Genomic DNA, 23,714 nt, shown 5'->3' on the forward strand with positions numbered 1-23,714 from the left:
TTTAATGAATTTCCACCACATTGAGGGTGACAGTTTCATGAAGGAGATCCCAAAACCCTGTTCTTTCTGTTGTGGATACCATCACCGTCATTGTAGCATGCCCAGTCATAACCATCTGCTGTTTAACCCTCCCACCCCTCCCCAAGGTATGCGTGTCTACAGCAATTGGGAAGGCAGGGACAGAACAGAACTGCAGAGGCCAGAGATCCAGGAACATGTGGGAAATCTAGCTGGCTGGCAAGTGTGGGGTAAGCACCTGAGGAGTATGGGGCTGGCAAAGAGAAGGTGGCAGAGTCTGCCTCACCCAACACACAGGCCTGCCTGGTGTGGTCCTTGATGGGAAACCTGGTTGCCAGCGTGCTATCTTGATTCTCACTGAAAGGTATAGGCTGTTGGACTCAGTTGTGTCTCCCAGACATGCTACAGAGCTCACTCTAGCTGCATCCAAATTAAGTAGATTCAAGCAGATGCTGGAGCATTTGAGACCTTGGAATCCACATATTTGGTAGGCTGGGAAGGTGGGAACTTCCTCTTAGTATCAGTCAGGGTTCTCCAAAGAAGCAAGAACCAATAGGATAGACAGATACAGATAGGCATAGGCGTAAGAGAAGACTTATTACAGGAATTGGTTCAGGCAGTTATAGAGGCCAAGAAGTCCCATGATCTGTTATCTGTAAGTTGAAGACTCAGAAAAGCTGGTGGTGCAGGGATACTTTGGAGAAATTGCAGATTCAGTTCCAGATCACTGCAATAAAGTGAGTATCATGATAAAGCTAGTCAAATGAGTTTTTTGGTTTCCCAGTATTTATACTAACTGGACTTTATGAAGTGTACAGTAGTATCATGTCCAAAAAAAACCAATGTACATAACTTAATTTAAAATGCTTTATTGCTAACAAATGCTACCATCATCTGAGCTTCCAGTGATCATAATCGCTGGGCACGGAGCACCATAACAAATACAATAATAATGAAAAAGTTTGAAATATTGTGAGAATTATGAAAATATTCACAGAGACATGCAATGACCAAATGCTGTTGGTAAACATGGCATGAATAGACTTGTTCAATGCAGGGTTGCCACAAACCTTCTATTCGTGGAAAAAAACACAATAGCTATAAAACACAATAAGTGAAGGGAAATAAAATGAGGTATGCCTATGTAAGTCTGAGTCCATAGGCCTGACAATTGGGGGCTAAGTCATTTAAGTCCCAGTCTGAGTCTGAAGGCCTCAGAACCAGGAGGAGCAATGTCTGAGGGCAGGAGAAGATGGATGTCCTAGCCCCACTAAGATAGCAAGTTTCATATTTCTCTGCCTTGTTATTCTATTTGAACTTTCAGTGGATTGTATGATGCCCACCAGCATTGATGAGGGTAATCTTTTTTAGTGTACCAGTTAAATGTTCATCTCTCTTCTGGAGACACCCTCCCAGACACACCCAGAAATAATGTTTTACCAGTTATCCAAGCAACCCACAGCATAGTCAAATTGACACATAAAATTAATTACCACTCTCCCCTTGGATGATGGGTTTCCTTTTGGAAGTCTCACACCTGAGCTTTTGCTTCAGAGGACACAGGACGACTGCTGGCATTTCACACCATCTGCTATTTGGTGATTAACTCCTCCAACAGAGAAAAAGAACTTTCAAGGAGCTGTGTGATTCCTTTCCTGCCAAAGCAAAAGGGATGGGAGACAGCCTCACCTGCCAGGATGCTCCACCTGGCAGAAGGCCTACCTCATTGATGCATCTGGGCAGCATTCAGGAAACAAGCAATTTTGACTCAGCTTATTTTAAGACACACACTGGTTATAAAAGCATTTGGATGAGCCAAGAGTACTTAGTTCCCTCTCCAGGTCACGTCAACAAAGACTTAGAATAAAATACTTTTGGCTGTACTCTGGCTGCTGAACACATAGGAATAAAGAAGGTATTAGTGACTCCTAAAAATAAGTCTTTCTGGTTTGTTTGTACATCTGCACAGCCAATCAGATGTTGCTAGAGTCTGATAGTGATGAGGCTAAGTGAAGTCTTCCAGTCCTGCTCAGCCTGCCTTCCTGCCTTGAAAGGATACAATTCAATTGACCATGAGATGCAGATGGTGCTCTCCCTCTAGGTTCTGAGACCTAACTTGAGCATGAACCTCCTGGATGCCTTTAGAATCTTTTTCCAAGTTAACATTCTTCAGGGATCTTATGGCCATGAAGGGATGCGAACCAGTGTCCGAATCAAATTCAGTCGCAATGAATTTAGCTTCATAGCAACAGAACTGGGGAATTTGGTCACCCGGAACTGGTTTTCATTGCCCTTTGATTTTTTTGTATCTCATCATGGCAGGTATGTATTAAGAGGAAAATAGAAGGGATGCCTGGGGGAATTACTAAAGGAAATTTTTAATCAAACTGTCTTTTTTTGCTATTAAATTGTATGAGTTCTTTATATATTTTGGATATTAGTCCTTTACCATATATATGATTTGCAAATATCACAGTCAGTAAGTTGCTTTTTCATCTTATTTGGTTTCCTTTGCTGTGCAAAAGCCTTTTAGTATGATGCGGCCCCAGTTATTTATTTTTGTTTTTGTTAGTTTGGATTTTGGTGTCAGATTCAAAATATCATTACCAAGACCTATGTCAAGGAAATTACTGCTTATGTTTTCTTCTAAGAGTTTTATGGTTTCAGGTCTTACATTTAAGTCTTTAATCCATTTTGAGTTAATTTTTGTGTACGTGTAAATGGTCAACTGTTTTTTTTGTTTTGTTTTGTTTTTTTGCATATGGCTGTCCAGTTTTCTCAGCACCGTTTATTGAAGAGACTTCCCCCATTGTATATTCTTGGCTCCTTTGTCATTGATTAATTGAGCTTAAATGCATGGGTTTATTTATGGGCTTTCTATTCTGTTCAATTGATCTGTGTCTGTTTTTTCCAAAAGCCTTTGGAATTTTGATAGAGATTGCACTGAATCTTTGCTTTGGGTAGTATGGACATTTTATTTCCATTTTTTTAAAATTTTTAAATTATATTATGTTAGTCACCATACAGTACATCCCTGGTTTCTGATGTAAAGTTCGATGATTCATTAGTTGCATATGACACCCAGTGCACCATGCAATACGTGCCCTCTTTACTACCCATCACCAGTCTATCCCATTCCCCCACTGCCCTCCCCTCTGAAGCCCTCAGTTTGTTTCTCATAGTCCATAGTCTCTCATGCTTCATTCCCCCTTCTGATTACCCCCTTTCTTTATCCCTTTCTTCCCTTACCAATCTTCCTAGATCTTATGTTCCATAGATGAGAGAAATCATATGATAATTGTCTTTCTCTGCTTGACTTATTTCACTTAGCATTATCTCCTCCAGTGTCGTCCATGTTGCAGCAAATGTTGAGAAATCGTTCTCTCTGATAGCTGAGTAATATTCCATTGTATATATGGACCACAACTTCTTAATCCAGTCATCTGTTGAAGGGCATCTTGCCTCCTTCCACGATTTAGCTATTGTGGACATTGCTGCTATGAACATTGGGCTGCATATGGCCCTTCTCTTCACTACGTCTGTATCTTTGGGGTAAATATCCAGTAGTGCAATGGCTGGATCATAGGGTAGCTCAATTTTTAACTTTATAAGGGACCTCCACACTGTTTTCCAGAATGGCTGTACAAACTTGCATTCCCACATACAATGTAAGAGGGATCCCCTTTCTCCACATCCTCTCCAGCAATTGTTGTTTCTTGCCTTGTCAATTTTTGCCATTCTAACTGGCGTAAGGTGGTATCTCAGTGTGGTTTTGATTTGAATTTCCCTGATGGCTAATGAGTTTGAACATTTTTTCATGTGTCTGTTAGCCATTTGTATGTCATCATTGGAAAAAGGTCTGTTCATATCTTCTGCCCATTTTATGATTTGTTTATTTGTTTCTCACGTATTGAGTTTGAGAAGTTCTATGTCGATCTTGGATACCAGTCTTTTATCTGTACTGTCATTTGCAAATATCTTCTCCCATTCCGTGGGCTGACTCTTAGGTTTTTTGACTGTTTCCTAGGCTGTGCAGAAGCTTTTTATCTTGATGAAGTCCCACAAATTCATTTTATCTTTTGTTTCTCTTGCCTTTGGAGATGTGTAATGAAAAAGGTTGCTTTGACTGATGTCCTATAGGCTGCTGCCTATGCTCTCCTCTAGGATTTTGATGGATTCCTGTCTCACATCGAGGTCTTTCATCCATTTGGAGTTTATTTTTGTGTATGGTGTGAGAGAGTGGTCAAGTTTCATTCTTTTGCATATAGCTCTCCAATTTTCCCAGCACCATTTATTGAATAGACTGTCTTTTTTCCACTGTATGTTTTTTCCTGCTTTATCAAAGATTAGTTGCCCAAAGAGCCGAGGGTCCATTTCTGGGTTCTCTATTCTGTTCCATTGGTCTATGTGTCTGTTTTTGTGCCAGTACCATGTTGTCTTTGTGATCACAGCTTTGTAGTACAGCTCGAAATCTGGCATTGTGATGCCCCCAGCTTTGTTTTTCCTTTTCAACAGTTCCTTGGCGATTCGGGCCTTTTCTGGTTCCATACAAATTTAAGGACTATTTGTTCCAGTTCTTTGAAAAATGTCCTCGGTATTTTGATCGGGATAGCATTGAAAGTGTAGATTGCTCTGGGTAGCATGGACATTTTAACTATGTTAATTCTTCCAATCCATGAGCATGGAATATTTCTCAATCTTTTTGTGTCTTCCTCAATGTCTTTCAAGAGTGATTTATAGTTTCTAGAATAAAGGTCCTTTACGTCTCTGGTTAAGTTAATTCCAAGGTAACGTATGGTTTTTGGTGCTATTGTAAATGGGATGGATTCCCTAATTTCTCTTTCTTCAGTCTCGTTATTCGTGTATAGAAATGCAACTGATTTCTGAGCATTGATTTTGTATCCCGCCACATTACTGAATTGCTCTATAACTTCTAATAGTTTGGGAGTGGATTCTTTTGGGTTTTCCATATGTATCATGTCATCTGCGAAGAGAGACATTTTGACTTCTCCTTTGCCGATTTGGATACCTTTTATCTCTTTTTGTTGTCCGATTGCTGTTGCAAGGACTTCTAGTACTATGTTGAATAATAGTGGCGAGAGTGGGCATCGTTGTCATGTTCCTGATCTTAAGGGAAAGGCTTCCAGCTTTTCCCCGTTGAGAATGATATTTGCTGTAGGCTTTTCATAGATGGTTTTTATGAGATTGAGGAATGTACCCTCTATCCCTACACTCTGAAGGGTTTTAATCAGGAAAGGATGCTGTATTTTGTCAAATGCTTTTTCTGCATCTATTTAGAGGATCATATGATTTTTGGCTTTTTTTCTTATTAATATAATCTATCACACTGATAGATTTGCGAATGTTGAACCACTCTTGCATCCCAAGGATGAATCCCACTTGGTCATGATGGATAATCTTTTTAATGTACTGTTGGATCCTAATAGCTAGGATCTTGTTGAGGATTTTGGCATCCATATTCATTAGGGAAATCAGTCTGTAATTCTCCTTTTTGGTGGGGTCTTTGCCTGGTTTGGGGATCAAGGTAATATTGGCCTCATAGAATGAGTTTGGTAGTTTTCCTTCTGTTTCTATTTTTTGAAATAGCTTTAGGAGAATAGGTATTATTTCTTCTTTGAATGTTTGGTATAATTCCCCAGGCAATCCATCAGGCCCTGGCGTTTTGTTTTTTGGAAGGTTTTAATCATTGTTTCAATCTCTTCATAATTAATTGGTCTGTTTAAAAAATCAATTTCTTCCTGTTTCAGTCTTGGTAGTTTATAGGTTTCCAGGAAGGCCTCCATCTCTTCCAGGTTGCTTAATTTAGGCAGAAAGCTGTTGATAAAAGTTTCTAATAATCCTTCCTATTTCATTGGTGTTGGTTGTGACCTCTCCCTTTTCATTCATAATTTTATTAATTTGGGTCCTTTCTCTATTCTTTTGGATAAGTCTTGCCAGTGGTCTGTCAATTTTATTGATTCTTTCAAAGAACCAGCTTCTAGTTCTGTTGATCTGTTCTACTGTACTCATGGTTTCTAATTCATTGATTTCTGCTCTAATCTTGGTCAACTGCTTCCTCGTGCGTGGATTAGGTCTGTCCCTCTGCTGCTATTCCAGCTTCTTGAGGTGAGAATATCAAAACTTCATTTTAGATTTTTCTATTCTTTTGAGTGAGGCTTGGATGGCTATGTATTTCCCCCTTAGGACTGCCTTTGCAGTATCCCATAGGTTTTGGACTGTTGTGTTTTCATTCTCATTGGTCTCCATAAATTGTTTAAATTGATTTTTGATTTCCTGTTTTATTGAATCATTCCTGAGCAGGAAGTTTCTTAGTTTCCCAGTGCTTGAGTTTCTTCCAAATTTTTCCTTGTGGTTGAATTCCAATTTCAAAGTGTTGTTGTCTGAGAATATGCAGGGACTAATTTCAGTCTTTTGGTATCGGTTGAGACCTTTTTTTTGTCCCAGAACATGGTCTGTTCCTGAGAATGTTCCATGGGCATTAGAATAGAATGAGTATTCTTTGGTTCTGGGGTGTAGTGTTCTATATCTATGAGGTCCAACTCGTCGAGTATGGCATTCAAAGTCCTTGTTTCTTTGTCGATTTTTTGCATGGGTGTTCTATTTCTGATACAATACTGGAGTTTTGAGGTCCCCTACTATTAACGTATTTTTATCTATATGTCTCTTTATTATGGTTAAGAGTTGGCTTGTGTATCTTGCTGCTCCCCTGTTGGGGGCATAGATATTTATAATTGTCATATCCACTTGTTGGATACATCCTTTAGGAATGATATAGTGCCCTTCTGTGTCTCTAACTATAGTCTTTAGTTTAAAATCCAATCTGTCTGCTATGAGAATTGCTACCCCAGCTTTCTTTTGAGGTCCATTGGCATGAAAGATGGTATTCCATCCCTTTACTTTCAGTCTGAATGTATCTTTAGGTTCGAAATGAGTCTCTTGTAGACAGCAAATGGATGGGTCATGTCTTTTTATCCAATCTGAAACCCTGTGGCGTTTTATGGGAGCATTTAGGCCATTTACATTGAGACTGAATATTGAGAGATATGATTTTAATGATGCCATGTTGCCTGTAAAGTCTTTGTTTCTATAGATTGTGACTTTCTGTTCTGTATCATTCTTGGGGCCTTTTTACTTTTATAGAACCCCTCCCCCCCTAATATCTCCTGTAGGGCTGGTTTCGTGGTTACGAAATTGGTCAATGACTGGCAATTCTAGAAGGTCTTTATTTCTCCATCAATTCTGAATAACAGTCTTGCTGGATAAAGGATCCTTGGCTGCATGTTTTTCTCTCAAAGAGCTTTAAAAATGCCTCCCCCCCCAACACTTTCTCTCATTCCAGGTCTGTGTAGACAGGTCTGACGTAATTCTGATAACTTTGCCTTGGTACGTGAGAAATTTTTTTGCCCTGGCCACTTTCAATACTGTATATTTGGATCTAATATTTGCGAAATGCAGTATGATGTGACGTGGCATAGTTTTGTCATGGTTGAGCTTGGGAGGGGTCCTCTCTGCCTCTTGGACACAAATGTTTGTTTCCCTTGCTAGATTAGGGAAGTTTTCATCTACAATTTGTTCAAATATCTCCTCTAGACCTCTGTTTTTCTCCACCCCCTCAGGGATGCCGATGATTCTGACATTGGAACGTTTCATTGAGTCAGTAATCTCTCGTAACCTACATTCTTGAGTGTGGATTCTTTTAAGTCCAGATTCTATTTTAGCTTTGTCTTCTTCTAACCCATCCTCCAATTTGCTGATACGTTCTTCTGCCTCATTCACCCTGGCTGTCAGAGCCTCTAGTTTTGACTGCATTTGGCTCATAGAATTTTTAATTTCTGCCAGATTCGCTCTCATTTCTGCCCTTAGAGATTCTATATTCTCATTAACATTTTCGTTAATACTTTTTTCAAGACTACACATCATTTGACCATTGTTACTCTGAATTCTATTTCTGAGAATTTGGTTATATCCATATCCATTAGTTCTGTGTCAGAGGCCACAGACTCATTGTCTTTTCTTTGCTGGGGGGGGGGGATTTCTCCTTCTCGTCATTCTGATGAGGAGAGGTTGCAGGTTTCTCCAGAGCCCAAATTATTGACTGGGACCCAGGCCGTGCGCCCTTGTTTTATAGGGATCATAGGGATGTGGGCTTCTTGATTTTTCAGCCTGCCTTCTAGGGGAGAGGCCTGCCATGCCGATACTCAGGCAACCCTGTTTGGGTAGAGTCTCTGTGTCCCCGCGAGGGGGATGGGGGTGGGCACATGTGAGCCAGTATTTCCAGGCTTTTGTTCTCTGGTGGCTTTCCCTGGTGGTCTGCTCTGCCTCTTCTGAGAGTCAGAGCAGCAGTGGCCGAATCTTAGCCTCTATCTCAGAACAGAGGGATCGTGGACCGTTCTCAACTGATGTTCTGGCCACTTTAACTCTGTTACTGTTGGTGCTGCTCAACCCTGCAGTGTCCCGGGATGTGCGCCCCACACCCGGCATCCCAGCCCTCACTTCCAGGGCTGGAGCGTCTCTGTCCTTTGTGTTTCTAACACCGCCAGCTGCCAGCCACCAGCTGCCCCTGCGCGCTCCAGAGAGCTCACCGGAGCTCCGTTTCAGTCTGGTGGAGCGCGTTCCCGTTCTCACAGTCTCAGTCTGCTTTCTCGTGGGTGCCGTCAGCGGGTCCGCCCTCTCCCCCCGTGCAGGTGGCTACCGCTTCCCAGGGCCCGAACGCGGTGGCTCCCTTCCCCTTCCGTTTATCTTCCAATATCTGTGCGAGGTTTCACAGCTCCCTGCTTCGTACCTCAATACTCATCGCTGGAGATGTTCATTTGTAGAGATCCGGATGTATCTTCCTGAGTCTCAGGCTGATTCCATGGGTGTTCAGGCTGGTCTGATACCTATCCAACTCGACTCAGGGGACCAGCTGAAAAAGGGGTCCCCTACTCCTCCGCCATCTTAACTCCCTCCTAGTATGGACATTTTAACAATAGTGATTCTTTCAGCCCATGAGCATGGAATATTTTTCCATTTATTTGTGTCTTCTTCAATTTATTTCATTAATGTCTTATAGTTTTCAAAATACAAAACTTTGGTTAAATTTACACCTAGGTATTTACGTAAATTACCTAAACAGGCAGCAAAATAAGAAAGAGGAATCAAGAACATTATTGATGTTAAGCAAAACACACAGTTTTAAAGGAGATGAATAGCTGGTTTGAAAACCTCTGGGAGGGGGCGCCTGGGTGGCACAGCGGTTAAGCGTCTGCCTTCTGCTCAGGGCATGATCCCGGCGTTATGGGATCGAGCCCCACATCAGGCTCCTCCACTATGAGCCTGCTTCTTCCTCTCCCACTCCCCCTGCTTGTGTTCCCTCTCTCGCTGGCTGTCTCTATCTCTCTCAAATAAATAAATAAAATCTTTAAAAAAAAAAAAAAGAAAGAAAACCCTTGGGAGAGTCTAAGACTGTGCTTTCCAACAACAGTTAGCCATGAGCTGTAGGTAAACTACTGAGTATTTGAAATGTGACTACTCCAAACTAAAAAGTGAGGCTAGCATAAAATACACATTGTATATTGAAGACACTATGAAACTATCACATACTAATTTATTAAAACATCTCACTACTTTTCACATTGATTACATGTTTAAATGATATTTTTGATAAATTTTGTTAAATAAAATATTATTATATTTAATTTCATGTTTCTTTTAACTTTTTAAAATGTGAGTCCTAGAGGGGCTTCTGGGTGGTTTAGTTGGTTGCATCCAACTCTTGATCTCAGCTACAGTCTTGATCTTAGGGTCATGATTTCAAGACCCACATTGGGCCCCACACTGAACATGAAGCTCACTTAAAAAAAAGATGTGACTCCTAGAAAATTTACAATTATACCCTTGGTTTGCATTATATTTCTGTTAGATAGTATGATAAAAGAAGAAAAAGAGTGTTAATTGAAAATAAACACTTTGGAAAATGAAGAGACCACAATGCTACTCAGAGAAAACAGTTACACAGTTTAAAGGAAATGTAAAACAGAGGAAAAAATGAATACAGAGATTGTGCCGTTGCATATCCAGCTCATGGATATATTTTATTTCGTCAGTAGAATTTTAACATTCGAAATGTTTTAATGATACATTTAATTTTAAATGAATTTATTGTCAACTTCTAAAAATATTGGAGGATTTCATGTAAAAATTCAGATCTCCTGTTTGAAAAATAAAAATACCTGGCAAAATCCTTCCTGTGTTCCATCAAAGTAAGATCTGGCCAACATTGAAAGTGGTTCTCTCATAGGAAATTTATGTACTCTGCCATAATCTCCACCATGACCTGTTGTATGTTGGAGCCTGAAATTAAATGTTGGCTGCTGTTTACTAGTCAAGCATGTAGTCATGTTTCTTGCTGTATACTTAATAGGAAAAAAATACATATAGTAACCAGAATCATTCACTGAAATTCTCAATGTGGCTCTGTTTTGTTTTGTTTTGGTTTGCTGTTGCTGTTGTTTCGTTTTTCTTTGTCAACCCCTATCCTATGGTATGGGAGAGGATGGTGCAGAGCCAAGAAGGGCTAAGAGTAAATCTTAGCATTCGTATAGTCATAATAAATTAAAATAAAAATATGAGTACATGCAAAGACTTAGGAAATGTGCTGTGTAGTTGATAATACTGTGTCAATCAATTTCTTGGCTTCAATAATGCCCTGTAATCATTAATCGGTCACCATCAGGGGAAGCAAAACATGAATCTCTGTGCTACTTTTGCAACTTCTTATGATTCTATATTTAGAAATAAATGTTATGTGTGCCTGGGTGGCTCAGTCAGTTAAGCATCTGCCTTCGGCTCAGGTCATGATCCCAGGGTTCCTGGGACTGAGCCCCATGTCGGGCTCTCTGCTTAGCAGGAGCCTGCTTCTCCTCTCACCCCTTTGCCTGCTGCTCCCCCTGCTTGTGCACTCTCTCTCCCTGTCAAATAAATAAAGAAAATCTTTTAAAAAATTAAAAAATAAAAATAAAAGTTATTTCAAAATTGTAAAAAAAAAAAAACAAAACAACAACAAAAAAGAACACAAGTTTCTTGGAGTTAGGAGCACTTGATAAGGAAAAATAGAAACAGAAATTTCTGACATGCCAGACTACAACGGGGAAAATAATATTGAAAGATAATCAAAGATAACTATTTCTGTGGGTCCTAATATATCTTTTCAATTTATCTTCATAAGAACAACTTAAAAATAATCCACAGATCGGGAATAGAAAGCAATATCCTTCCTAATATGATAGAGTAACAGTTTCAGATATTAAAAGAGATATGGGAAGAAGTATCAGATTTCAACATCAGAAGGAAGCTGTACATATCAGCAATCAGGAGCTCACAGAAAATGGAGGAGAGGACTTGAAGTTTACTTTGGTACAGGTGAGGTACTGTTATTGAGTAGATAATCAAACACAACAGGTTAGTGTATCCTCCTTCCTTCACAGAAACGTCTCATGACATTGAGAAAGTGAAGCACAACTGACATTAGCCACCAGATGCCATTTCTTACCAAGCACATAGCTACTCTCCTGGATGAGGAGCTCATGGAGTGTTAGAAGAGCTAGCAAACATCCATCCTCATCAAGTAACCATAAAGGAATATGGAGGATGATCCTATTGTCATGTTGATTATGATCCTCTTTAGAGGCCTCCATTCTACTCACAATGACTATATTTTACCCCTTTCATATGTGTTGTCCTGCAGGTGAAATATCATTAAATCATATAACTAAAAACTGTAGAATAAACTATTTTTGGTTTGGAACATGCAATTAAAATTCTATGAGTAAAATCCATAGATACTAAATCTTTGTGTTTGAATTGACCTATACACAAGCTATTGAGGATGCCTTTAGTTTATAGTTTGGTAAAATGAAAATATAAAGGATGTAGATTGGTGTTGTGCTATATTTTGAGTGAAAATGATATAAACATTCATAAAAGGAATAGTAAAACATGCACTTTCAAGACAGAGAGTGAAAAGAAATGAAGTTAGAGAGGGAGGAAGGAATCTTGTATGTTATAGTAAAGCATTTAAACTTGATACCAATCACCAGGGGAAAGAACTTTTGAATGGTTAGAAGTATAGTATTGATTTAGACAGATATATATTTTAGTAAGCCAATGCCAGGATATATGTATATAATGAGCTTGAAATATAAAAGTGGGAGCAGAAAACCCAATGGTGGAAACAGTTAGCAGTGAATAAGTTCAGTGACATTTTTGAGGTAGAGTGAATAGTAACTGGTTGGATACCTAGGACAGTGACAGCATCTGTTTCTGTTTCCTCATCTACACATGAGCAAGATGGATTAGATGAGGAGTTTTTAAACTCTGGACTACAAATTATATAGCTGATAGTTGCAAAATACAATGTGAAATTATCTATGTGTGTGAATAAAGGACCACAGGTTTGTTCAGACTCTCATAGTTGTATGTGAGCCCAAAGTATGTAAGAGCCCAAAGTATGTAAGATTGTTTGCCACTGAGATCTCTAAGCTGGAACTTCTGGCCCAGGGTTTCCAGAAATTTCCAATAATTCAGAAGTTTGTTTCACTGAAGTGAAGGAAATGGCATGGGATCTTGATTTGTCATTTTTTACATTTTTATTTCACTTTAGCTGTTAAAATATTAAATTATCAGCAACTTGGACCAATTTTATTTAGGAATTGGGCCTGTAATACCAGCTCGGTAGGATTACTCATATTTCTTCCTTTTTAAAGATAAGATTTTGGGGGGTGGGGATGTTGAGTTTGATAATTTTTTTTTAAAGATTTTGCATACTAGCCCTTTATCTGATAAGACATTTGCAAATATCGTCTCCCATTCCGTAGGTTGTCTTTTGGTTTTGTCTACTGTTTCTTTTGCTGAAATTTAAAGTAGGTTCAAATTTATGGAAAAATTGTGGCTGAAGTAGTGTTTGTAATTTTTCTCCACTATAAAATAGCTCATTTTATCCCTTTCCATGATAAACTTCTTGGAAGGAAGTCTCTATGCTCCCCCTTGACTTAAGGGGTAAGGAGTTACATTCCACCTCCATGCGGGTGGAATACCTATATAAATTATTTGGAATTCTTCTGCATGGGAGATTTGTCTGTTTTCCCAATGTACTTAAGGTGAAGTTATATTCCATTGTATGAGTATATTAAATTTTATCTGTTCATCAGTTGATGGGAGTTTGAGTATATCTGTATATCCATCGTTATAGCAGGACCACCCCACAGTCTTGTTTATTGTAGCTTAGTAGTAAGTTTTGAAATTAGAAGTGTGAGCTCTCTAAATTTGTTCTTCTTTCAAGATTGTTTTGGCTATTCTAGATTTCTTTAATTTCCCCATAAATTTTAGAATCAATTTGTCAATTTCAAGGAAAAAGAGCCAGCTGAGGTTTTGATAAGTATTGCACTGAATCTACAGATTATTTTGGAAACCATTGCCATCTCAAACATATTAAGTCTCAGTTCATGAACATAGAATGCCTTTCCATTTGTTTAGATTTTCTTTCCTTTCCTTCAACAACATTTTTGTAGTTTTCAACACACAAGCCTTGCACTTATTTTGTTAAATTCATTCATAAGTATTATATTCTTTTTGATACTTTTGTAAATGTAATTTTCTTACTATCCTTCTCATGGTTTTAATTTCTAGTGTATAGAAATGCAAATGTTGTTTGTATATTGATCTTGTATCCTGCAATCTTAATTCAATCCCTTTAAATTTATTGACTTGTTTCACTACCTAATATGTGGCTTATCTTGCAGAAAGCCTCATATACACTTAACAATATGTAATCTGTTGTTGTTCACTGGACTGTTCTATAGATATCTATTAGATCTGGTTGCTTTAAAGTACTGTTCCAGTCTTCTGTTTCCCTGCTAGACCCTCTATTTATAGTTTTTCTATCCATTTTTGAAAATGGGTTATTAAAGTATCTAACTATTATTGCTGAATCATGTTTTTCCCTTCAAATCTGTCAATTTTTGCTTTATGTATTTTAAAGTTCTATTATTAGATGCATGCATGTTTATTATTATTGTGAATTTCTTGATGTGCTGACACATTTTATCATTATAAAACATCTTTCTTTGTCTCTAATAACAATTTTCTTTAATATATTTTGTCCTGTATTACTATAATCAATCCAACTCTTTTTTGGCCACTATTTGAATTATATATCTTATTTCATCCTTTCATTTCCAAATGATTTGTCTTTGAATCTAAATTGTGTCTCACATAGACAGTATATAGTAGAATCATGATCTTTTATCCTTTCCCCCACTTTTTGCTTATGCATGCATCTGTTGGTGGACACTTGGGAAAGGAGATAACCTCAGCTTGTGGACTCAGGAGAAACTCTCTGTAAAAATAGATTCCCTGTCCTGATTTAGTTCTGGGAACAACAGAAAGCAAAAAAGTCCTTCCTAAGAATGTAAAATCACAGCCTGAAATCACAGACATATAGCTAGAACTCACACCAACTATGTAGCCTAGAAATCCAGGCTTAAACTTTAAAGTTATAGAGGTACCAGGCAGAGCCAGAGCAAAACCTCTTTAGAATGACCTGTTTTAAATGTAAGCCTCACAGAAAACCTACAGAAAAAAATTCCAAGAAACATGAGCTCAAATGAACAAATTACTTATTGAACAGAAAAGTAAATGAATTACCATGTAACCAAGTAAAACAAAACAACGAATTCTGCAAATAGCTCCCACAAATATATCAGAAAGTTTTGGGAATTTAAATAAATGGAAGATGAAATTAAAAATTTCATGTGAAGAAATAAGATGCTGTCAAATTGCATAAAGAATTAGAAAAGAGCAAAAAAAAATAGGATGTCTAATAATGAAAAACAAACATTAAAGTTATAAAGTAATTAGATGAATTAATAACGTAACAGAGCATTGGAAGGATCTACATATCTAAATTGGGTTCACTGAGAACACTAATAAATAATGAAGTGGACAAATCACTAGGAAGATTATATACATATATACCAAACTGACTTACAAAGAAATAGACTATATGAATGGTTCCATAACTTTTAAAGTAATTAAATAAACAGAGAACAGCCGGCCTAAATGAATCTACAGGCAAGTTTACCAGACATTCACAGACATTAGCCATCTACTTGCTAGGCATTAAAAATTTGTGTTATCAACAAATGTAATGGTTTGGGGGAAAATATTATTTTAAATTGGGATTCAACTAATCAAACTAATCTCTACAAAAGAATATTTTTACCCAATCTAGGATATCAATGAAATTTTGCTTTCTACCTTGTCTTTTCCTGTACCTAAAATGAACTGTAAAGTGTGTTCATCTCTCATTTCTTTTTTGTCTTTTCACTATAATGTCCGGTGAGGGAAGCCACAAAACCTCTGCCTGAGATTTCATCACATTTGTTTGTCAAGCTCCATATGCAATTTTATAGAAAGCCAATAAAGTTAATTAAATTCTTATGAGTCATACTTAGCTACTTGTGATCAATGTATTGAAAAGGAACTATCCTAAATTCTACAGATACATTTCCATATTGAGCTTTACTTAAACACTTATTTTATAAATAAACACATAAATTTGATATTTCCTTTTATATGTATCCTTGTATGCATTAGATATTGTCTTGAAGAATTTGTGAATGATTACTTGTTAGCTAATATTAATCATATGTAAAATATTAGGAAATAAAATACTGAAAAATTTCATCCTATGATACTGCAATAAGACAAATACAAATATATTTAAATAAAATATTTTATCTTTCTATTCAGAAGACAAAACACCTTCTTTTAAGATATTAAACCTAAAAATATCGCAAATGAATTTTGTATACTTCTGAATAATATGCACAGCTCATTAGCCTAAGGGTCTTTTGTAAGTCAACTGTTCATCAATTTCTGAATCTTTCATTATTGTAAGTAATGGTCAAGTTGCTCACAGCTTTTTCAAAGCTACCTATTCTGTAACATACTCCACAATAGAGTGAAAACACCCATGTGTCTAGTACCAAAACTATTATCCATTTTTTCTGTTGCACAGTGATGCTATAATCAATCTCATGACCATCTGCCATAAATCAATAGACGATAGACATTCCTTTACACAGCATTTGTACCCCAAGTTGGTACTCACAGCTGGAGAAAATCAGCGGGCAGGAGTGTTCATCCATGGGGAAGTTGTGCAGCTGCAGCTGGCATTCTGCATTTATAGTGAGCCTGCAGGAGAGCCAAGGGTCACTCTTGAGGTCAGCCAGGAGCAACCCAGAAAAGTCCCAGGTCAAAGATAAGGAGCAGTCCCTTTACCACAACTGAAAGGTGAGAGCAGTGCGCTTAACTCATTCTTGGCGGTGGTGCCATTCAGGGATACCATTTAGTGGCTTCTGTGTTATTTTGTTCTGTTTTTAACTATCAGTAGCAGAAAGAATTTCAGTTAGTAAAATTTCAAACTATGTCTAGAAATATAAGCCAAGTCAGGGAAGAGACTAATAAAAATAACTGTTATTTGATATGTCTTTGTCTTCAATCTGTTTGATTGAATTAAAACCTTCTACCCTGTTGAAACTGGTGTATTTGTTTAAATAGGTGTAATGCCAAACTATAACTAATCCGCTTGTAGAAGGGACTTCATATTTGGACAACTCTCTCATTAGACTAGGCAGGTGGTGGCTATACAAGTGTGTACTGCATCCTTCCAGAACAGACAGCTCTGGGACCAGAGTTCTTATGAAGGATCTCAGGATAGGCTGTGTCCCAATTCTGGTTTGCTGAGGCTCACCTTCACTTCAGAGTCTTATCCATGCTCCTTTAAGACTGATGTGGAAACACCTGTTACAGACTCCAGCTCTCTAAATGTAATCCATCAGCAGAGTTCCCTGCTGTGGATATGTTGTTGTTTTTCCCTGCCTGCCAAAATTATTTTCCTGGAAGTTGAAATCCCCTAATATTACACTTCGTTTGATTTTAATCTGTACTTCTATTTGTGCTGTGGATACTTGTTTACCATTCTGAGTTAGAGACTTCTCTGCATGGCCACAATTCACCCGCAATTAAGAGCTCACGTACTAAATGTGGGAGTGGGAAAGGAGAAGTACCAGTGGCTGGTCATGGGCTTCACTGAGCCAGGAAGATACATGGGTCAGAAGAATTAGACAAGTCACTTTCTCCTGAGGCATGCTGAATTTGCAATGCCTTTTAGACCCTCAGGAGGAGACATGCCATAGACAGGTGGTTCCAAGCATGTGGAGTTCAGAAGGGAAGTTCTGGGTTGGAGGTAGGCATTATGGGAAGCCTCAGCATAGATGTGGGAATGGATGAACTAAGCCAGCAAGAGAGAGGAAAGTGAGTGAAGTAATGAGGAAGTTCTGAGGCAGAAAGAATAGGAGAAAAGGCTGCACAAAAACAGGAGTAGGAGACATAGGAGCCATTGTGCTGCAAAGGTGGTGAGAGAAAGTGTTAGGAGAGAGTGAGCACATACAGCGCTCCTAAGAGATGACAGGCAGTGAGGACGACAGTTCTGGAGGGTACTGTCCTGATCCTAATGCCAGACAAACAGAAAGACTGGCCAAGGTGTAGGGCACCCCTGTGGTATGTTACAACTGGACATTCAGTTAGGCTTGGGCCATCCTAGTGGAAAGAGTTCTGAGAGATACAGACACAGGTTCAAACTCTGATAACACTAGCTCCCAGTGGAGACTTTGGACAGGCAAGTCAGTTCACTTCTTTGAAGTGCAGTTTCAGTTTCTCTTACTTTGCCCAGCTTTGTAGGGACTGCCTGGCCCCCAGGAAGACTCATGACACTGTAGCTGCCACTTCCATTAGGGATGCATTGGGGAATGCCCTCCGTGCTCTTTTTTTCCTGTGGTCTTAAATTTGGCTATGATTACATTTGTCAATTAATAGACCAAGACATCTTTATTTTCCTAGCTGAGTGGACCCATGGGTTATTTATATTAAAGATATTTCTGCATTCCACTTCCAGCAGAAATGGATTCTAATGGAGGAATGAGTTTATATTCATTGCAGATGATTTGTATGCCTTTATTTCCACACATAGTAGCATTAGGACAAACTTTTTCGGGAGGCTGTAGCATGTCGAACATGAGGAGTGATAGAATGCAGCAATGAAAATAGGGTCCCATCTCTACGATGATCTGAATTATCAGCCCATTAGTGATTAAAAATCCACCAATGTCTCACCTTAAAGTGTAAAGGATTTTCCCGTCATTCCAAATTCTGAGGAGCTGATTGGGGGTGGTGATCCAGTGAGCCTCTGCAGTTTTAGAATTGCGGAAGATTGTATCTGGAATCCATATTAATCCCACCATGTTGCTGTTCAGAGTGAGTATTTTCATTGTACTGTTGAATCGAAGGCGGCTGTCTGTCCAGGTCTGAGCAAAAAATATGTCAATTTGGTATTCCTGAAACAGAGCAAAAGGAGAGGCAAAGTAGTTGTATTAATGGATTTTCTGTATGCTTTGTTTTCTTTGTGAAAACCTCAGTTTTCCTCCATGTTTACACCCTTGTCCCCCAAGTCCCTTTCTGTTAGTGCTTATATAGTGCCTGGCTCAACATGCTAAACATTTTAACAAATGATAACCAGTATTATTAGTCAATAATGTGATAACATATGTACAAAAGATTCTGTAAGTCTTAAATTTTAATATACACATGAAGTGTGATAAGGGGTCAAGTGGTAGTAGACTATAATTCAAAGCACAGAATCAGATCCCCCTGCATTCACAAGCCCAAGCTTTAACAGGTAATATGACCTATTGAAGCCTCATTCTAATCTGTAAAATGGGTGGAGTGCCCACCTCCTAAGTGGGTTATAAAGAAGAAAGGAAATGATTAAATGAAAAACCCTTAGTGTCTGGCATAGATCCATACAGTATTAGCTTATATAATAATTGTCATTTTCACTTAAAAGCCTTACCGAACAACACAACCCAACTCAAAAAAAAAAAAAAAAAGAAAAAAAAAAAAGAAACCAGCAACAACAAAGAGCTATAAAGGTGACAGACACCCAAGCCAAGACACCTTCTGATTCCACAGAAGGCCGGTGAGGCTCACAGGACCTCTGTAATTGGAAACATTTTGGTATTCCCAGCACAGAGTAAGGCTTTGCTGCAATCGTTAGATGTGGACTAGGACTAATTTCACCATGAGACCTAAAGAAATGTCCCGAGACTGAGCCACCTCAGAGGCCCTTCCCCTAAACACAGTTTAAAGGATTATCATCAATTAGGCCCATAGTAAAGAGGATCTAAAGCAGACTGTTAGAGGTTTTTATATCTTTCAGTTTCATTTACATATTAGATATAATAATGAATTACTCTTAAAGAGTGTGCGTCCAGTAATTCTCAACAAATCCCACATTTATCCTTCCCACCGAGTTTCCAGTTAAAGAACCTTTCAGAGGTAGTTAATTCAACTGACCAGATCCTGCTTTTTATTAACTAATCCATTCGTTCTTCATCTCTTTGCTGCACTGAGTATGCCATGCCCTGCAAACCACTGAAGACCCAGCACTGCACTAACAAGAGAACTCCCTCCCTTCATGGAGTTTATTTTAGTCTTGGAATTAAACATACAGTTAAGGTGAAAACACACAGCAAGTGTGATGGTCACACATAGCAACCAGAAAAATGAGGCCAGTGTATCAGTTAGGATTCCAGCTAGAACAAAAAGTATCCAAGTTTTTAATGTGGAAAGAATTATGTACAGGGAATCTGAGTCTTGCTTAAGTATTTGAGCAGCTGGGGGAGCAAACACCAGGGAAGCAGTAGCTGGGGGCAGGTTATTGTGGGAGCTTCCAGAGTTGAACGAAATCTCAACATCCAGAAGGGCCCAGTGCAAGTCCTCCTGTCTGTCCATGTGTCTGCCTAAACATGCCTCTGGGGAATAATAGCCTCTGTCTCATCATCTCCTTCCAGAGCTTTGCACATGTCTTTCATTAACAGACTCTAAACTTGGAATTGTACAGAGAGAGAGAAATGAAGAGGAAGTTTGTGTGTGTGGGGGGGGGCACATGCCTGTGTGTTATTTCCTGTTGTATACGGACTAATTTTAAAATGGGTTTTGGGGCACCTGGGTGGCTCAGTCAGTTAAGTGCCCAACTCTTGTTTTCAGCTCAGGTCATGATCTCAGGGTCCTGAGATAGAGTCCCACATTGGGCTCTGAGCAAGTGAGGAGTCTGCTTGGGATTTTCTCCCTGTCCCTCTGCCCCTTCCCCCACTCATGCGTGTGCACTCTCTCTGTATAAAAATAAATAAATCTTTAAAAATGAATAAATAAAAATGGGTTTCAAATAGTAGTGAAACAAGTGAAACAAGTCAGGTAAAGACAAACAAATACCTATGATCTCACTTATATGTGGAAACTAAAACAAAACAAAACAAAACAAAAAACTGAAGTCATAGATACAGAGAACAGACTGATGGATTCCAGGGGTGGAGACTGAGACGTGGGAGAAGGGGTGAGGGGAATCAAAAGGTACAAACTTCCTGTTATAAGATGAATAAGTCCCAGGGATGTAATGTACAGCATTGCGACTATAGTTGACACTACTGTATGCATAATCAAAAGTCACTAAGAGTAGATCTTAAAAGCTCTCACCACAAGAAAAAATATTTCTAACTAGACTTATTGTGGTGACCATTTCGCAACATATATGTAAATCAAACCATTATTTGTATATCTGAAACAAATACTATGTTAAATGTCAATTTTATCTCAATAAAAAATAAAAGAAAATCAGTGTATTAAAAAAGAATGCTGAAACAAATCTATAACACGTAGTGTTGGCTTAGGACTGGAAGCAAGGTGGCTTATGTCACACATGGGTGAAATATTTGGCAAAGTTAACACCTGCAATAAAGCAGAGCATGTCTAATGAGTTCATAGCTCTTTGGGTAAAGGTTGGAAAAGTAACATTAATTAGAATGTGTTGGCTGCTATTGACTGTGCTTGGTAAGCTAACATAACAAAGAAATTATCTCAGAAGGTAACTGGCCAGTTGGAAAGCAGTTATGAAAGAGAAAAGAAAGATAAAGCAAACACAGGTTCTTGTAGGGTTAGGACAGGCAACTGCTCCTCATCCCCATCAGTAAATCATATCAAGAAATGCCTTGAGAGTTAAAAGCCTATTGAAACTCAGCTTTGCAGAAATAATCAGACCTACTGATAAAAATCCTTAAGTGGATTAAGTTGTAGCCCTGTAAAATCTTTAATTGTATAAATGTGGCTTCAGGATAAGAGACCAAGGTATAACTCTTCCACTGAAGGCTGATACAGCCGAGGCACCTGTACTTAATTTAAGAGAAAGAGTAAGAAGAGTCCATTTGAAAGCAAAAGGGTGGGAGAGGCATTGGCATGCAAAAGCAAAGACACTTAGTGGACCTTAGAATTGTGTTGACAAAAGATCTGTGAATGTGGTTATGCACATTTGAAACTCTCTTAGTAGGTAAGAAGCTGGCTAGGTTTTAGAGAGTTCTACTGCCAAAGGACCATCAAGTTCAGCAGAGAAGTCTGTATTTGAAACTAAGATGTACTTTTGTATACCTATCTATAAAGGGAAGACTGCAGCCTGGAAAACTGAGTAGACCTTAATGGGGTCTTCTTCTCCAATGTCCACTTTCCCATAACCAAAGCAGTTAGTGGAAAAAGAATAAACTCTCAAACAATGGAGTCAAGAGCCAAGGAGAAGTGTCTTTTGGAGTCCTACCCTGGGAGCAGAATTAAAATTTAATCAAAGAAGATGCTTTCTTCCCAGGTAACAGAGCCCACTCAGGATCTGTCCAGTGGGGTCTCAGAATTGCTGCAAATCGTGGGTCGATTGTGGTTAACCTGGCTCTTCTCCATCACTGTAGATATAACTGTATATGTGGGGATAGGTCAAATAGCTTTTCTTTTTGTTTAGAAGTCAATGGGCCAGTTCTTTGTAGATCTTGGATACCAGTCTTTTATCTGTAGTGTCATTTGCAAACATCTTCTCCTATTCCATGGGCTTCCTCTTAGTTTTTTTTTTTTTTTTACTGTTTCCTTGGACTGGAGGAGATAATGCTAAGTGAAATAAGTCAAGCAGAGAAAGACAATTATCATATGGTTTCACTCATTAAATGGAACATAAGAAGTAGGAAGATCAGTAGGAGAAGAAAGGGAAGAAGAAAGGGGGGGGGGTAAACGGGAGGGGGAATGAACCATGACAGACTATGGACTCTGAGAAACAAACTGAGGGCTTCAGAGGGAAGAGGTTGGGGGAATGGGATAGGCTGGTGATGGGTATTAAGGAGGGCACGTATTGCATGGTGCACTGGGTGTTATACGCAACTAATGAATCATGGAACTTTACATCAAAAACTAGGGAAGTACTGTATGGTGACTAACATAATATAATAAAAAAATATTATTATAAAAAAAAAGTCAATGGACCAAGGAAAACCATGTGAATTAATGTGGATGCCAGCACACATACACATAACCTCGAACTTGGGGCTGGGACTGGATGGGCCTTTTGGGTTGCCTCATTTGAAGAAGGGTAGGATGTATCTCCCCTGATGTAAGAGAGAGACAATATTTGGCAGCTAGATACAGATTATGGTGGTCATTGGTCCTATTCACCAAATACTGCAGCAGCCCTCCCAGTGTGCAGGTGGTAGAATTGCATTTCCCTTTCCCCCTGTTGGGGCTATGTCTGGCCATCTTATTTGTGATGAAGTGAAATGTGAATAGAGTGGGGTGTGCATTTTGGGGATGGTGTTTGAAGAGCACACCCCCTTTACAGGCTCTGAGAGACTACAGAGCACAGCCTCTGTTGATTCATGCTGGACACATATTGTGGATGCAAAATTACCCAGAGCAGCTTGTAAGAGGAGCACTCCCTAGCCAGTACCAACTGTACCCTGGAAGAGGTGGAAAGGGGAGTGGGATGCAGCGAGGAGGTGATGCCTTCCTTATTGAGAAGGTGACTTAGAACCAAAACCTAGGTGAGATGCAGGAGTAAGCCACACAGATAAACGGAGCAAGAGACCCCAAGCGAGTTCGAAAGCATACTGGATGAGACAGTAACAATTCTGCCAGACAGAATAGACTGGATGTTGTGGGTAGGCACCTTACCTCCTTGATGGCAGGGTTTTAGTTTCACAATGATGATTGCTGACTGTGTAACAGGCTATAGTTGCACAGGGAACACACTCAATATTTTAAATAAAATTCAGCATATGAGAATGACCAGTGTGGCACCCATAGGTATTCATACATGTTACTTCCTTCTTTTCTTTAACACTGGTTCATTGGATGAGAGAATGAGGAGAAAAGGATGAAAATGTTCCTCCAAGCAGGGCCAAGGCCCACCAATGTGATCAATGATACCAGATAAAGAATACTCTCTATAAAGTCCCAAGTATATTTTGGAAAGAACCTAAAATTATCAGATTTTTAAAAATTTCATATTATATTAGGAATGCTGAAACTCAGAAAACTTGAAGAATTTTACCATTTACTCCATGGGTCAAAATTACTTTGAATTTTGGGACCCAAGTAAAACTTTTCAAGGGTTTGTTTTTACATGTAAAAATGGCAAAACAAAAAGTGTCCTGAAGATAGGGCCCTCCTCTTTGCCCCTTGTCTCCTATTGTCTCTGCTCCCCATTCCCATTAATA

The 23,714-nt window shown here is 38.8% G+C and overlaps 1 protein-coding gene and 1 pseudogene across 1 annotated transcript in view; both read right to left on the reverse strand.

Annotated features, from left to right (window-relative positions):
• The window catches only part of LOC103677096, a 52,956-nt pseudogene extending 41,242 nt beyond the window's left edge, over window positions 1-11,714 (reverse strand).
• Window positions 1-23,714, reverse strand: part of GABRG3 (gamma-aminobutyric acid type A receptor subunit gamma3) — a 636,603-nt gene that overhangs the window by 285,166 nt on the left and 327,723 nt on the right. The window contains 2 exon segments of the mRNA XM_040642653.1: window positions 16,190-16,272; window positions 18,253-18,473. Of these exon segments, the coding sequence (XP_040498587.1) occupies window positions 16,190-16,272; window positions 18,253-18,473 (304 nt within the window).

This window comes from Ursus maritimus, unplaced genomic scaffold (genome assembly GCF_017311325.1).
Source record: "Ursus maritimus isolate PB19 unplaced genomic scaffold, ASM1731132v1 scaffold_27, whole genome shotgun sequence".
Classification (NCBI taxonomy): Eukaryota; Metazoa; Chordata; class Mammalia; order Carnivora; family Ursidae; genus Ursus; species Ursus maritimus.